This window comes from Bos mutus, chromosome 27 (assembly GCF_027580195.1).
Source record: "Bos mutus isolate GX-2022 chromosome 27, NWIPB_WYAK_1.1, whole genome shotgun sequence".
NCBI classification, from domain to species: Eukaryota; Metazoa; Chordata; class Mammalia; order Artiodactyla; family Bovidae; genus Bos; species Bos mutus.
Genome location: NC_091643.1, coordinates 42085686 through 42100972, shown reverse-complemented (window position 1 = coordinate 42100972; position 15287 = coordinate 42085686). Strand labels below are relative to the sequence as shown.

Here is a 15287-nt window from a genome sequence, read left to right as displayed (position 1 = left end):
GCAGAAGGGGGTTCTGGGGTGGAATCCTGAGGGTAGAATATGGTTTCCAGGGGAATCCTGTGGGCAGAAGGGGGTTCTGGTGGTGGAATGCTGAGGGCAGAATGTGGTTTCCAGAGGTATCCTGAGGGGGTAGTATGGGGTTTCCAGGGCCATCCTGAGGGCAGAAGGGGATTTCTGGTGGAATCCTGAGGGCAGAAGGGGGCTTCTGGTGGAATCCTGAGGGCTGAAGGGGGTTCTGGTGGAATCCTGAGGGCAGAAAGGGTTTTCTGGTAGAGTTCTGAGGGATGAAGCGGGTTCTGTTGGAATCCTGAGGGAAGAAGGGGGTTTCTGGGACAATCTTGAGGTCAGAAGGGGGTTTCCAGGGGAATCCTGAGGGAAGAAGGAGTTTTCTGGTGGAATCCTGAGGGGCAGTAGGAGGTTTCCAGGGGAATCCTGAGGGCAGAAAGGGGTTTCTGGTGGAATCTTGAGGGCAGAATGTGGTATCCAGGGGAACCCTGTGGGAAGAAGGGGTTTCTGGTGGAATCCTGAGGGTTGTAGGGGGTTCTGGGGTGGAATCCTGAGGGAATGTGTGGTTTCTAGGGGAACTCTGAGGGCAAAAGGGAGTTTCCGGGGGAATCCTGAGGGTGGAAGGGGGTTTCCAGGTGAATCCTGAGGGCAGAAGGGTGTTTCTGGGGGAATCCTGAGGGCCGAAGAGGATTTCTTGTGGAATCCTGAGGGCAGAAGGGGGTTCTGGGGGAATCCTAAGGGCAGAAGGGGGTTCTGGGGTAGAATCTTGAGGGAAGAAGGGGTTTCTAGGGGAATTCTGAAGGCAGAAGGGGATTTCTGGTAGAATCCTGAGGGGCAGTAGGGGGTTCCAGGGAATCCTGGGGGCACAAAGGGGTTCTGGTGGAATCCTGTGGGCAGAAGGGGGTTCTGGTGGTGGAATCCTGAGGGAAGAATATGGTTTCCAGGGGAATCCTGGGGGCACAAAGGGGTTCTGGTGGAATCCTGAGGGCAGAAGGGGGTTCTGGCGGTAGAATCCTGAGGGCAGAGTATGGTTTCCAGGGGAATCCTGAGAGGTAGTAGGGGGTTTCCAGGGCCATCCTGAGGGCGGAAGGGGTTTTCTGTTGGAATCCTGAGGGCAGAAGGGGGTTTCTGGTGGAATCCTGAGGGCAGAAGGGGTTCTGGGCTGGAATCCAGAGGGCAGAAATGTATTTCTGGTGGAATTCTGAGGACAGAAGGTGGTTTCTGGTGGAATCCTGAGGGCAGAAGTGGTTTTTAGGGGAATCCTGAGGGCTGAAGGGGGTTCTAGGCTGGAACCCTGAGGGCAGAAATGGGTTTCTGGTGGAATTCTGAGGGCAGAAGGGGGTTTCTGGTGGAATCCTGAGGGCAGAAGGGGTTTTCCAGTGGACACCTGAGGGCAGAAGGGGTTTCTAGAGGGGATCCTGAGGGCAGAAGGGGTTTCTAGAGGGGATCCCGAGGGGCAGGAGGAGGTTTCCTGGGGAATCCTGACTGACAGAGAATTCTTTCTTTCAGAATTGAAAAGTGCTGACTACACATAGGCTCCACGAAGCTCCTCTAAAGGCATGGGCTGTATCAGTGTCATGTCTGTTTCTGTTGCTTTGCCATCATGTCCAGGTGTGGTTGGTGAAGAAGCTGAAGGTGTGTTGCTATCAGCTCTGACTAGGTGTTACTTTTATATGTAAATACACAACTTTGTGAGTCATTAGTACATCATTCTGGTGTTGTTTTGTAAGTTTAAAAAGTGGAACCAATGTCAAGGACACACAAACTTATATTCTACCACTAAATAGCTGTGGTCTCAAAAATAACAGACCTATGTTATATATTCAACATTGGTGATCTTTGCCCATTTTCATTAAAAAATACATTTTCCAAAGACATACTGTATTTTATTTTCCTTTTAACTCAGTGTGTTTTTCTTTGATTTGATTTGCGATTTTGTGATTTGCAAATAATGAGACCTGCACCTCTCCTTGGCTTGTGCTGCCTCTGCATTCAACACAGACTGCACACATATTCACACACACAGCTCACACACAGCATGCACAGATTTGGGGGGAGGGTGACGGACAGTGCCTCCAAGAGGCTACTACTTGGGCGTCTTCCACCTGGACATGAGCCTGGTGGGCAACTGACACTCATCCTGGTCTGCAGGGACCCACTCTCACTTCTCACCAGTAACTTACTTTTACAGACAGGGGACTTCCCTGTCCATTTCATGTCTGCTTTACACGTCCTGTGCTCAGATCCACCTGCGAGGAAGAATCCCGGATGGCAGGTGTATACCAAGGTGTAGCCAAAGGTGGGGAGGTCAATGGCTCTCACATCTGCATGGGCTGGCGTTTCAGGCTGGCGGCAGGCGTGAGCTGAAATGGGATTTAGTCCATTAGTAAGTCCACTGGAGCCTAAGCATGTGTGTCAAAGGAAATACAGAGAAAGAGATGGAAATGGCTATAAAGTTAGTTTACCATTTAAAATTGAGAATATGGGAGCTTTACAGATCACTGACACTCTGGTCTCTGCAGCTTACAGCACAGCAGAGCCTTGGTGTTGCCAGGTCTCTCTCTTCCTCTCCCTCCACCCTTCCCTCACTTTCTCTCCTCCTCTGTCTCTGCCTGTCTGTCTTCTATTTATCATCTGTCTATCATCTGTCTATATAGTCTCCTTTGCATACATATATATATGTAATTCTGTATAGAAATTTAGAAATCATAGCTTTAAAATAAACACTTCTGACATACTGTTAAGGTAAGTGGGGCCTCCCTGGTGGCTCAGATAGTAAACAGTCTGTTTGCAATGCAGGAGACCCAGGTTCAATCTCTGGGTAAGGACAATCCCCTGGAGAAGGGAATGGCTACTCACTCCAGTATTCTTGCCTAGAGAATTCCATGGACAGAATTGTGTCCATGGACACATGGACATTCAAATTCCATGGACAAGTCAAATGTGGAGCCTGGTGGGCCACAGTCCATGGGGTCACAGAATTGGACATGACTGAATAACTAACACTAAGATAAATAATATGTTAAATTTCTTTAAAAAGCAGCCCTTTAAATAGACAGATTAATGTGTATTTTAAAATAGGCTTTGATTTTTGTCCAGTGCCAACTAGCAAATTTACTGCTCAGTTAAATGAATAAATAATTTTGGCCAAAATCCACTGTGTGTCTAGAAAATTAATTGAAATAGATTCTTTTTTCATTTAAAATATCACTTAAGAATAAATGAGGTTGTAATTGTTTTTGTTTTTTACTTGAGTTGTGTCTGACTCTTGTGACCCCATGGACTGTAGCTTGCCAGGCTCCTCTGTCCATGGGATTTTCCAGGCAAGAATACTGGAGTGGGTTGCCATTCCCTTCCACATGGGTTCTTCCCTACCCCGCAGGATAAAACCTGCGTCTCCTGCATTGGCAGCCAGATTCCCTGCTGAGCCACCAGGGAAGCCCCAAGGTTATTATGTGCTGTGCTGTGTGTGTGCTGTGTTAAATTGCTTGGGTTATGTCCAACTCTTTGGGACCCTATGGACTGTAACCGCCAGACTTTTTTGTTCATGAGATTCTCCAGCCAAGAATACTGGAGCGGGTTGCCATGCCCTCCTTACAGGGATCTTCCTGACCCAGGGATCAAACCGATGTCACTAACTTATGTCTCCCGCATTGGCAGGTGGGTTCTTTACCACTAACGCCCCCTGGGAAGCCCCGTGCTTGATCTCAAATAAGTTATCATTCTTCATAGAGTACACATTTATATCTCAAATATAGGACTTGGCCAAGTATTATAAAACAAGTTTATATGATTAAGGTCACTAATGCAATCTTTTTAAGTATTGTAGTATTTTTCACTTTGACAGACTTTCAAGGTGGTGGTGGTTTAGTCACTAGGTTGACTCTTGTGACCCCATAGACTGTAGCCTGCCAGCCTCCTGTCCATGGGATTTCCCAGGCAAGAATACTGGAGCTGTTTCCATTTCCTTCTCCAAATTTTCAAGGTAATGAAGACCTAATGTTAGCTAGCTCCACACACAGACGCACACACCTATGTGTATATACATACATATACATGCATGTATGTGTGATATCTCTGTATAATATTCACACAGAGGATTCACGTAGAGATTTAGAATAGAGATGATAGCTTTGAAATAAATACTGATACATAAATACAAAAAATTCACAACTTACATACTCAGAAGATATTTGTATATAGCTAACCTAGTAAGAGTTAGATACTACCTTGCCCTAGATTGGTAGAGGATGAAAGGCTGATTACTAATCATTACATTTCTCCTAATTCTCATGATTAAATCACAAAACAAAACTTGGTCCTAAGTATTTGAATTATCAATTCATATGGACTCCAAAAAGAATAGTTTAAAGACATGTATTAATACTCTGATGAGTCACATGATCTTTAGTGACCTGAGGTGAACATCCTAGGGGAGCAGTAGCACATGCAGGTTTTCTCTCTGTGAGTGTTAACCAGCATGTTATTCACTGGTCTTTGGTTAAGGACAGTTTCTCAGGCTTTGGGGCCTGGGTATCACCGGAGGTGCCTGGGGACTACAGACTGGGGTCCCCCTGCTCCTCTTCACCCGACCTGCCCCTGGCCCCCAGAGCCTCAGATACCGCAGGGGTGTGCAGGATAGCACTCAAGATTCAAACTTCAACCAACTCTGGGTACTGCTGCTGATGGTTCCAGGGAGTCAGACTCTGAGAAATGAGTTTAGGGAATGGAAAGTAAACAAACAAAAATAAGCCTCTCGTTTCTCAGGAAGGTGAATTCTTCCAGCTACTGGAGAGAGGACAGGCCCTGCCCTTGCACAGGGTCACACTTACGGATGCACTCTGTCTGGATGCCGCTCCACGTCAGGTTCGCCAGGCAAGTTCGAGTTGTAGAGCCTTGGACGTGGTAACCTTTTCGGCACCGGAAAAACACCATACTTCCAACCTGGAGGGTAAAGCCAGCACCAAACTCAGAGGTGACGTGGACACACACTGGAAAGCACACTCCAGGGTCAGGTCTGAATCAACGTGTACATGTAAAATGCAGGTTAAAGTGTCAGACACCGTTGTTCTTGTTGTTTAGTTGCTCAGTTGTGTCCAACTGTTTTGTGACCCCATGGACTGCAGCCCGCCAGGCTCCTCTGTCCAAGGTATTTCTCAGACAAGAATACTGGATTAAGCTGCCATTTCCTTCTCCAGGGGATTTTTCCAACTGAGAGATCAAACCCACATCTTGTGCTTGGCAGTGTTGGACACAGTACAGGTTGTTCAATGGATTGTGTGAGGTCTTAGATACAGTGACTCATGATTATTTAGAAGCAGTTTATTTGGGTAAAAAAGTATACCTTTTCTCTTTAGTTTTAGCCTTGTCTCTCTTTAGTTTGTGATAACTGTTTTTTTCCCCTCTGCTAGTCCTAGTGTTCTTGCCTGGAGAATCCCAGGGATGGGGGAGCCCGGTGGGCTGCCAGACGTCTATGGGGTCGCACAGAGTTGGACACGACTGAAGTGACTTAGCAGCAGCAACAGTCCTATTCTGGGCTTCCCAGGTGGCTTAGCAGTAAAGAATCCACCTGCAATGCAGGAGACCTGGGTTCGATCCCTGGGTTGGGAAGATCCCCTGGAGGAGGAAATGGCAACCCACTCCAGTATTCTTGCCTGGAGAATCCCCATGGACAGAGAAGCCTGGCGGGCTACAGTCCCTAGGGTCGCAAAAGAGTCAGATGTGACTTTGAGACTAAACAAGTCCTATTCTAAGCAATTAGTGTTTGTTAGCAAATTATTTTAGCACTTGGGGGAACTGGCTTGGAGGCTGATAAGGACTCCATCATAGAATCCTCCAGAACTATTCTTCTGATGGTCTCAGTCATCTCTTTAAAAGATGGCATCTGGACTTTAAAATGATTAGTAAATCTTGCCTTGGGTCCAACCTGTTATCCAGGATAGTGTAACTACTCTGTCATAAGGGGAATGGTGGGTTCACCCCTCCCGATTAGCTTCTCACAGCAGATCACAGGACTGCGTCACTGAAAGCAATCGTCATGAAGGTTCACTTACTACAGGACACATGCAGGCAAGTTAGAGATCACTGAAACCAGGGGTGACCACAACTTGGGTTTCTTATGGTGAGTTAGTGAGAACATCCACATCTTATATTTTCTGGTATTGCAATATGTTCAGCATATGCCAGAAAACGTTACCTGAAGCTGTAAGGCCACACACAAGACCCTGCATAAAATGCGCTAGATTTAACCTTGGGGGACTGTGAGGCTGTCCTTGCAGAGTGAACCAAGGCTGTCAGGAAGGAGCCAGTGTGGCATCAGGGCAATCAAATGAGGACAGTTTACACTTCAGGAGAAAGGAGAAGTGGCGGAAGAAAAGACTTTTATTCTCAATAAATGGGAACAGTAACTTGAAAGTAGTGTGTATATTCAGCTCTGCCTTTCAAAGCCATCTGATCAGAGAACCTGAAGTCACTCAATTACTTAAGATGGTTGAAATATTTTATTTCAAGCTTCTTCAATTTCCATTTTCAGGTATTTCTCTGATATTCATGTTAATGTACTTTGAAGGCATCTTCTCCTGTTTTTGTCTCTGGAATTTAATGTTATTCACCTATTCTATCTAGTCACCAAGTGGGGTCTTCTTATGTGAATCAGTGGAAAATCACCCTGTTTGAGATTTGCTGTGTCAATTCAGCAGACAGAAAGAAATATGTATGCTTTCAAATAGAAATTCATATACCAATTAATCCTGTGTGAATAAGATACAGTTGTCTCAGTTCTAACAGTTAAAATAATAAGCAGAAATCCTCTTTGAATGGACTATATTTGGGCAAATGTAACATGAGTCAGATATGCTACATAAACACATATATATTTAAGTATCAATTACATTTTAAAATAGAGAAAACCATAGTAAAATAAAAATGGAATACCTCATATCCTCTTGAGCTATTCTGTATTCCAAACTGTGGAGTACCAGGGTCTGGACAGGTGTTATGAGTAGGATCTGAAATTCACACACACACAAAAAATCAGAACCAGATATGGTTATTACAGGAATTCTAATATTTTTACTAAAAGGCCTTGCAAAATTCAGAAAATTGTGTTTTGACAAGTGGGCAAGATGTTTTGCAAGAAAATTAAAAATTAAATTGCTATTTTCATCTTTTTTCTGACTTCTTTAGATGTTAATCATTAGTGTTTTATCAGACTCTAAATTGCCCTGAATATTATTTCCTATGTCAGAAGAAACACATTCTTTTCCATTCTCTAGTTTAAGTTTTCTCTGCTGACATACTGTATTGGTTAGCTAATGATATATATAGTCTTCAATAATTACATATTATCTTTTATTTTTTTGTTGATTTAATTAGACACCATCTAATTTGGTCATCTATTATATTACTCTAAACATAAACTAATTCTAAGATTTCAAAATGTGGAATATATTTAATGCTTCAAAATAAAAGCATATGGCAGACCAACAGTGATATTTGTCTAAAACACTGTAGCACTTCAGCAATCAGCGAGTGGCTTCAGTATGTCAGCTCTCCAGCCGCTGATGGGAAAACAAAATAGATAACTTCAAAAAAGTGTTTTCAAGAGAAACTAACCTATAGGGGGGAAGAAAAAAATTTTTTTTTTTAGTTTTTCAGAAACAGCCAAAATAAAGCAATAGTTTTATCCCAATGGCAGTAAACTTTAATTATAAAAAGCAGTGTTTCAAAGAAATTATTGTTGACACTGTATTTTTAAGTAGATATTTACTTTCTTAGAAAACAACCAGGGATAGAAGTCATTCCCTGCTTGCCGCGCGTGTGCAGAAGGCCCTCTCTCGCTTGGGGAAGCAGGGTGCGCAGAGCGGCCGGCCCTCACTCATTCAGTCTGCAGGGTGAGGTGGAGGGAGGTTGGGAGGGAGGCACAGAGGGTTCTGGTTCCTGTGTCACTGACGCAGTGACTGTTGACCAGTATAAGTTCCACCTGAACCCTGCCTAAGAGACAGAGATTTAGTCTAAAAATGAAGGGTTTAGGTCATGTAGAGAATCTCTTTTAACTTGTAAGTTTCACTGCATGTTGGAAGGTCAACAGAGCTCGCGTGACCCTGTAGCCCTTTCAGCCGTGGCTGACAGAGCAGGTGGTTTGCTGGGGAGCAAGGGTGGGCTGGGGGAGAGGGTGTCAGGCTCTGAAGTGGGGGGCCCTTCTGGTGCCATGGCAACAGTGAGATCTTCATCAAACTGGTCTTTCCCCTGAAGACCGTGGTTGTCAGCTGACATAGGCAGAGAGGGGGCTGGCAGGGTAAGAGAGTCTAGGAGCTGTTTTTAAATGACTTGTCACATCAACTCCAGGCTCCGCGGCAGGATTTAAAAGAGGCTGCCATCAGCGTGGCTGGTCAGTGCCTGCACAGAGCATCTCCCAGGAGAGCATCACCTGTGTGCCCACAAACGCACCAGCTTTAGAATGAAACGCCCTCTCCCCACCCCCAGGGCTGTCTTGCCATCATTACCGATGCAGGTGGGCTGGACGCCACTCCAGGTGCCGTCTGCCTGACAGACTCTCCGGGACGACCCCACCAGGAGGAAGGGGGACTTGCACTGGAAGAAGACTTCAGATCTGTAGGTGAAGATCTTGCCGCTGAGGCGCCCCTCGGCAGGGGTGCCGGGGTCCCCGCAGAACACAGCTAGAGAAGACAACCAGGAGGTCAGTGCACAGTCTGTGCCCCTGGGTCAGGTTAGTCTATTCAGCTTCTCTAACTGCTTCCCATTAAATCCTCCCATTAAGCCCCGGAAGGCTCAGTGGGTAAAGAATCAGCCTGCAGTGCAGGAGACGCAGGTTTGATCCCTGGGTAGGGAATATCCCCTGGAGAAGGAAATGGCAACCCACTCCAGTCTTCTTGCCTAGAGAAGCCCATGGACAGAGGATCCTAGAGGGCTATAGTCCAATGGGTCACAAAGCACATACACGCATTAAATCCTTAGGAATCAACGATGAAGAAAAGCACAGAATCTGCCCATGGGCAGTGGGTCTCAAATAGTCTTTAACCTATTGCACCCTGGCTACAAGTCTGGCAGGCTCTCTTCCTCAGACTGCAGCCTGAGGTTTGTGTGCCGTGGTCTGTGCTCCCAAGGACTTACGCAGGCACTGGGGGACCTCGCCTTTCCAGACCCCTCGGCCTTCGCAGGAGAGGATGGCGGGCTGGGAGAGCTGGAAGCCGTGGGCGCAGCTGTAGCTGATGCTGGCACCCCAGCGGAAGTCCGTTCCTTCCACCTTCCCGTCCTGGACTGGAGGAGGCTGGCCACACATGACAGCTGTCAGAGAACAAACAGGATTCAACATTCTAGAGTTTCCACCACAACACAGTGCTCCAAGGCCTCACATTTTAATTTCACCCACGTTGCAAAAGACATCTACAAGGGGCTGAATTTTTTAATAGACAAATTGCTGAAGAAGATAGCAAATCAAAATAATAAAACTTTTCTCTAACATTTCCCCATTAATTTAGATCAAGTCCATAAAAGCAAAGTCAAAACATATCCCACCATAAACGAAGGTGGAGTAGACAAGACAGTCTCAGTCTATAGGACAAAGGAAAGACTGTTGTTCCACTGACGTCTTCGTACAATGGTCACCAGAGGCATATTCAGTCAGAAGCATGGTCCTATGACATGAGTGCGAGCATTTGAATTTATATAAACAGATGGTAAGAATTTCTTTATCTGAATTTTTTCCTTTATACAAAAGAAAGAAGTGAAAGTCATGAAAGTGAAAATGAAGTCACTCAGTTGTGTCCGACTCTTTGCGACCCTGTGGACTGTAGCCTACCAGGCTCCTCCGTCCATGGGATTTTCCAGGCAAGAGTACTGGAGTGGGTTGCCATTTCCTTCTCCAGAGTCTGTATATAAAGATAGCATATAGTTTCCAAAAGACATACATAGGCTGCTGATGCACTTGCTGAAGAATTGAGCACTAACACTTGTGTGGTTAGAGAAGACCCTGTAAGAAACCGCTTTGCCAGGGTTCTGTCACATCCAGGGGCTTCCCAGGAGTGACTTGCCCACTGGTGCTGGTGTCTGCCTGGCCCGCTCCAGCCATTATTCTGCGACGCCTGGTCTAAGAGCTCCCTGAAAACCCAAGAGCTCCGAGACTTCACGCTGGAGAAGGTTTGCCGCTGACAGTCTGGGCACGGAAGGCGGCGGGAGAGGAGACTCAGCCCTATTTCCTCACCTGCACTTTCTCACGGGTGCTCACACCTTCTCACATGAGAAAGACACACAGACACAACCACACGTGCACACCTGGAAGCTGGAAACGGGCCCTCCTCTTGCCATTCTCTTTCTCTCCATCTATCCACTCATTCAACAAAGATTCCTGCAGAACCCCCAAGTGAAGACTGGGGGAACAGTCTATAGACAGGTCGAGGTCAGGTGACAAGGCCCCCAGGTGGGAACGGTGATGAGTGACGTGGCTCCAGGGAGGAGTGGACAGGGTGGCCAGCAGGAGAAGAGGAGGTCTCCTCCGTGAGGGCCCGGATGGCTGTGGAAGGATTGTTAATCCACAGACACCAAACAGAGGGACAAGATCTACACAGATGGATCTGAAGTCCAGAGATCAGACGTTCTAGGAATAAGCGCCATGGACACACTCACTGGACTAGAATGCTCCCAGCAGGACAGCGTGAGCTGCATTAAACACCCTCTTAGCACCTGCCCCAGAGCTGCATGGTGTTAATAACTGCAGCTGGAAAGAAGGACACGAGACAGGGCTCCTCACCCTCTGATGGGAGGAAACCAGGATGCGCCAGAACCGCCCCGGCCAGAAGAGGGTAAATGGCTCTCAGGGTGGGGGCTCCTCTGACCTCACAAGACTCGACAGGACGCACCTTCCTCTGAGGTTTCCTGCTGCTCCAGCTCCAGCTCTCCCCTCTCCCTCGTCTAATGACGATAAGACACCCCTTTCTCCTGTGTGGTCACTGCTGGCCTCCACGCCCTCTCCTGCCCCTGCCCCTCCTGCCCATCCGAGAAGGCCCACAGCTCCCTTTGGAGCTGGTGGAGATGCTCACCCTGCAGATCTGCCCTGCATCAGTGGTCCACCAGCCTCCCTGCTCCCCCAGCCACGTGGATGCTTTCTACCTGCTCGCTCTCTCCCTGGAAAGTCCACCAGCCAAGTCATGAACCTCCCTGTACCCCTTCCTCGTTGTGGGGCTTTGTTAGTCTCAGCACCCGAGGCCCACCAGGCATCAGGACACTGGCGGTCTCTGCCACTGTTCTGCCCTATCTGATGATCGGCTCTGACCGCCTCTCCAACCCCGTGATGACGGCCACAGACTCAACACAGCCACGCACACCGAGACAGCAGAGCTGGGTTCACAGCACAGACTCCAGAGTCGGCCCTGAAGCCCGAGGTTCCAAGACCTAACCTGCGACCCTGAGAATTTACTGCAGCTCTCTGTGAGTCAGTCTCGAGGTTGTAAAACCAAGATTAAGGTAGTAAGAAAAGGAAGTGATTTAATATTTGCGAATGAGTTTACAGGAATGCTGAGCACTTAGAAGGTTTACATGGATGCTTGCAAACTGATGTAAAATGTTAACTCCATAAAGACTCTCCACATGTGAGTGACGCACAAGAGAAGCCCCAACACTCGCCTTTGCAGGTCGGTTTGCTGTGATTCCAGGTACTGTCCTTGGTGCAGTGGATGGTGGGGGACGTGGCGGGCTCCATGGTGTAGCCGGGGTTGCACTGGTAGCTGACCGTCTTGTTGAAGGTGAAATCCGTCCCGAACTGGATGCCGTTAGCCAGGGTCCCTGGGTCTCCACAGCTGATGACTAATCAGCAGAGAACAGACAGACAGAGAGACACAGTATCATCACGGGATGACTTATTCCTGGTTTCTGTTTAAGTGACTCTCCTTAAGCTGCTCTTCAGAGTGATGATGCCGTGGCTGAGCACAGAGATACCAGCCTATCTGGGGGACAGTTTCACTGGCCGGCACTCAGGAGGCTGCATGTTTGGAACCGCTTGTTTCTACTCCACTGATAGTTGTCTGTGTGGATGACAGCTGTCATCCGCGTTCTGTCCTTAACTACATGTCGTGAGGGGTCACCCCACAAGGTCAAGGACAGAGACACAGGCTGAGATCAGAGAACAGGCTCCTGCACCATTTCCCTTCAGACTAACTGGTCTACAGAGAGAAGGAACCTTGGCTTTTCTGAACTCAGTTTTGTAATATCCAACCCAACCAGCCAGGCAAAGCACTTTTAAGCATATAAATAAGAAAGTGAAGAAAAATCTGAAAGTGCTTAGAAAGTGGTCATATTATCAAACATACGTATGATATAATCCTTTTTTCCCTAGGGATTAAACAATACAGCCCTCTGTAAACTCAACTCCTTTTTCTCAGTCAAGTACGAGTCGCTGTGGGGACCTGGATTTGGCCAGGACGGCGCCACTCACGCGTGCAGTCGGGGGCCGTGCCGGTCCAGGTCCCGTTGGCGGTGCAGTGGCGAGTGGTCAGCCCCGAGGTCCTGTAGCCGTCCCAGCAGGCGTAGACCACCGAGCTGGAGAACAGCACGCCATCGCTGCTGACGATCTTGCCGTGGGTGGGCGTCCCCGGGTTCCCACAGGACACAGCTGTGGGGAGACAGAACAGCAGGGGAGACCCGTTACCACGTGATAAACTCGAGAGGTCAAGGGCCATCTGCGTAACAGACTGCACATTTATTTAAAAAGTCATCGGAAGGACACTGTGGTCCTCCCCCCACCCCCACATCCTCTGCCTGCCTTTTGTCTGTAGAAAAACTGTAGCCAAACAATGAGTTTAATCAGAGAAGTGAGAAAATGCAGAACCAAAGAAAGCAGTCCAACGAGACAAAATAAAAATAGTTTAGTCATTAAGTCAAGGACCTTTAACAGTTCCTCCTCCAGGGCCATAGATAAAACTGTGAGCCAGGTCCTGTGAGCTCTTTTGTAGAAACGGAATCCCCCACCAGGTGGAGAAGTTAACTGCATGATGACCAGACTGGAGCCATGACACAGGCTGCCACAAGTCTAAGAACTGGCCTCAAGGAAATGGGAACAAACTGATCCTGGAACTGAAGACTGACTGTACTTCAACAACCAAACGACGCTGGTCAGACCACCGGTGACCGACCTGCAGATGACTGTCAGAGCTGTCTGTGCTGTTTCTGCATGTAGCTCCCTCCTCCTGTCTATAAAAGCTCTGTATTTGTGCTCAGTCGTGTCTGACTCTTTGCGACCCCATGGACGGTAGCCTGCCAGGCTCTCTCTGTCCAACGGACATTCCAGGCAAAAATACTATAGTGGATTGCCATTCCTTGCCCCAGGGGATCTTCTCCACCCAAGGACAGAACCTGAGTCTCTTTCATCTTCTGCATTGCAGGCGGGTTCTTTACCACTGAGCCATTGGGAAGCCTATAAAAGTTCTAGACCTCGACTGGCTTTGGAATGGCCGCACCTTAAGTCTCTCTAAATGACCACAATGCTGTGTATAGGCATGAAGAATCAGCTAAGATGGGCAGTGTGACAGGTCTACACTCTATGAGTATCTATCAGGTACGTTCCTTCCTCAGCAAACAAGGAAACTCAGCAGCTGCTGGGTGTGTATCAGTGTGATCTCAATCCATTACAGGATTTTGCCTTTTTTTCATTGAACCTATTTCCCATAAAGATGGTTATTTTTCCTTCTTAATCCTCCCACAATAATACACAACAGACAGACAAAGGATGTGAATTCTAATAAGAAGAATGTATCACGAGTTCCTTTTCTCAGAAAGATGAAAATATTTGCAAACATTCTGGCCTATTTAGATGTTCCACTTTCAAATCTAGCCTGTGAACAAAGACACACTCTCCTTTAAAATATGGAAGAAAACACATTGCAAAATAAAGTCCATTATAATAGAAGTTTATGGAATTGCCTATCATATTATGTTAAAAAAATTCACATACTCTCAGATCTTATTTGGACTAGATCTTGTTTGACAAATAAAGAGTATACTTGCTGGTGCTTTTACACTTGTACCTACGCTTCCCTGGTTGCTCAGATGGTAAAGAACCCACCTGCCATGTAGGAGATGCAGGTTTGATCCCTGGGTTGGGAAGATCCCCTGGAGAAGAGAATGCCTACCCACTCTAGTATTCTTGCCTGGAGAATTCCATGAACAGAGGAGCCTGGTGGGCTATGGTCCATAGAGTCACAAAGAGTCAGACACAACTGAGCAACTAACACTTTCACTTTCACTTATCTACATCGGATATAAACTAACCAGTTATAACCCTCTTCCCTGATGAGTCTGGGTTACAATTCCTTCTAACACAGATTGTTCAGTGGTTTATTGGTTGACATCTGAGATGAGGTATGTTTACCAATCATGAGGCAGACTATACCTAACACTCTCTAAAGCTCAGAGTGCTTCGATGGCTGTGACAGAAATTAAAATTTCACTGCAAAAATCCAAGCTGTTGGCCTATTTAAGACCATCACTCCATTGCACAAACTGATTCATTGCTTCCTATGCACAGTTATTGTTCATGAGTATGAATTGAAACAGCAAAGAATTATACTGATCCAACTTGTAACAAAAGATACCCATATCACTATGTTTTATTCCAGTCATATCTGCTATTAAAAACTATGTAGCAATTTTCAAAAGTGACCCGTGAGATACTAATCCTAAAATAAAGCAGGTGACTGTTGAAATATATTCAACTTAATATATAGACAAATATATTGTCAATAAAGGAATGTCCCTCATAATAATGATACCCTAATGTTTATAAAGTCCCCTCTAATATTGAATTTGATACTACCAAATTCATGTTTAACTTTTTTTTTTCCCCTGACAGGGACACTTTCACTGATGATCACACCTATGAATGTGGAGATCAGAAAACAGGGTCAACATACCTGTTTTTAAATCAAGGTCCTGATGTTGTGAGACATAAAGACTGACACTTAGGCAAAATAAGAAACTGAATTTAGGGTTGTTAGAGGGAAAATGAGATATTTTGAAAGTTACAAGTTAAAATTTCTTTATAAATACATCTTTTTGAAAGTACATTTATTTAATGTGCCTCCTTTTCAAAAAATGTCACTGTCTTTTACTCAGTTTGTAAGAAAATAGGACCATACTTATTCCAAATGCACATTATTGTTCACTGGTATCAATATTGTTCACTTGGCATGCTGTATTAGGATGATTGCTGTTAAACTGAGTTAAATATTTGTAGGTTTTAATCTCTGCTCACACAAGTTAAGTCAATGTGA

At 46.2% G+C, this 15287-nt stretch overlaps 1 protein-coding gene across 1 annotated transcript in view; it reads right to left on the bottom strand.

Moving 5' to 3' along the window:
• The window catches only part of CSMD1 (CUB and Sushi multiple domains 1), a 1688220-nt gene that overhangs the window by 22799 nt on the left and 1650134 nt on the right, over nucleotides 1-15287 (bottom strand). The window contains exons 57-63 of the mRNA XM_070364228.1: nucleotides 12455-12631; nucleotides 11647-11826; nucleotides 9139-9312; nucleotides 8511-8684; nucleotides 6940-7013; nucleotides 4839-4950; nucleotides 2190-2369 (exon numbers count right to left, since the gene is read on the bottom strand). Coding sequence (XP_070220329.1) covers nucleotides 2190-2369; nucleotides 4839-4950; nucleotides 6940-7013; nucleotides 8511-8684; nucleotides 9139-9312; nucleotides 11647-11826; nucleotides 12455-12631 — 1071 coding nt within the window. The remainder of the gene's footprint in view (nucleotides 1-2189; nucleotides 2370-4838; nucleotides 4951-6939; nucleotides 7014-8510; nucleotides 8685-9138; nucleotides 9313-11646; nucleotides 11827-12454; nucleotides 12632-15287) is intronic.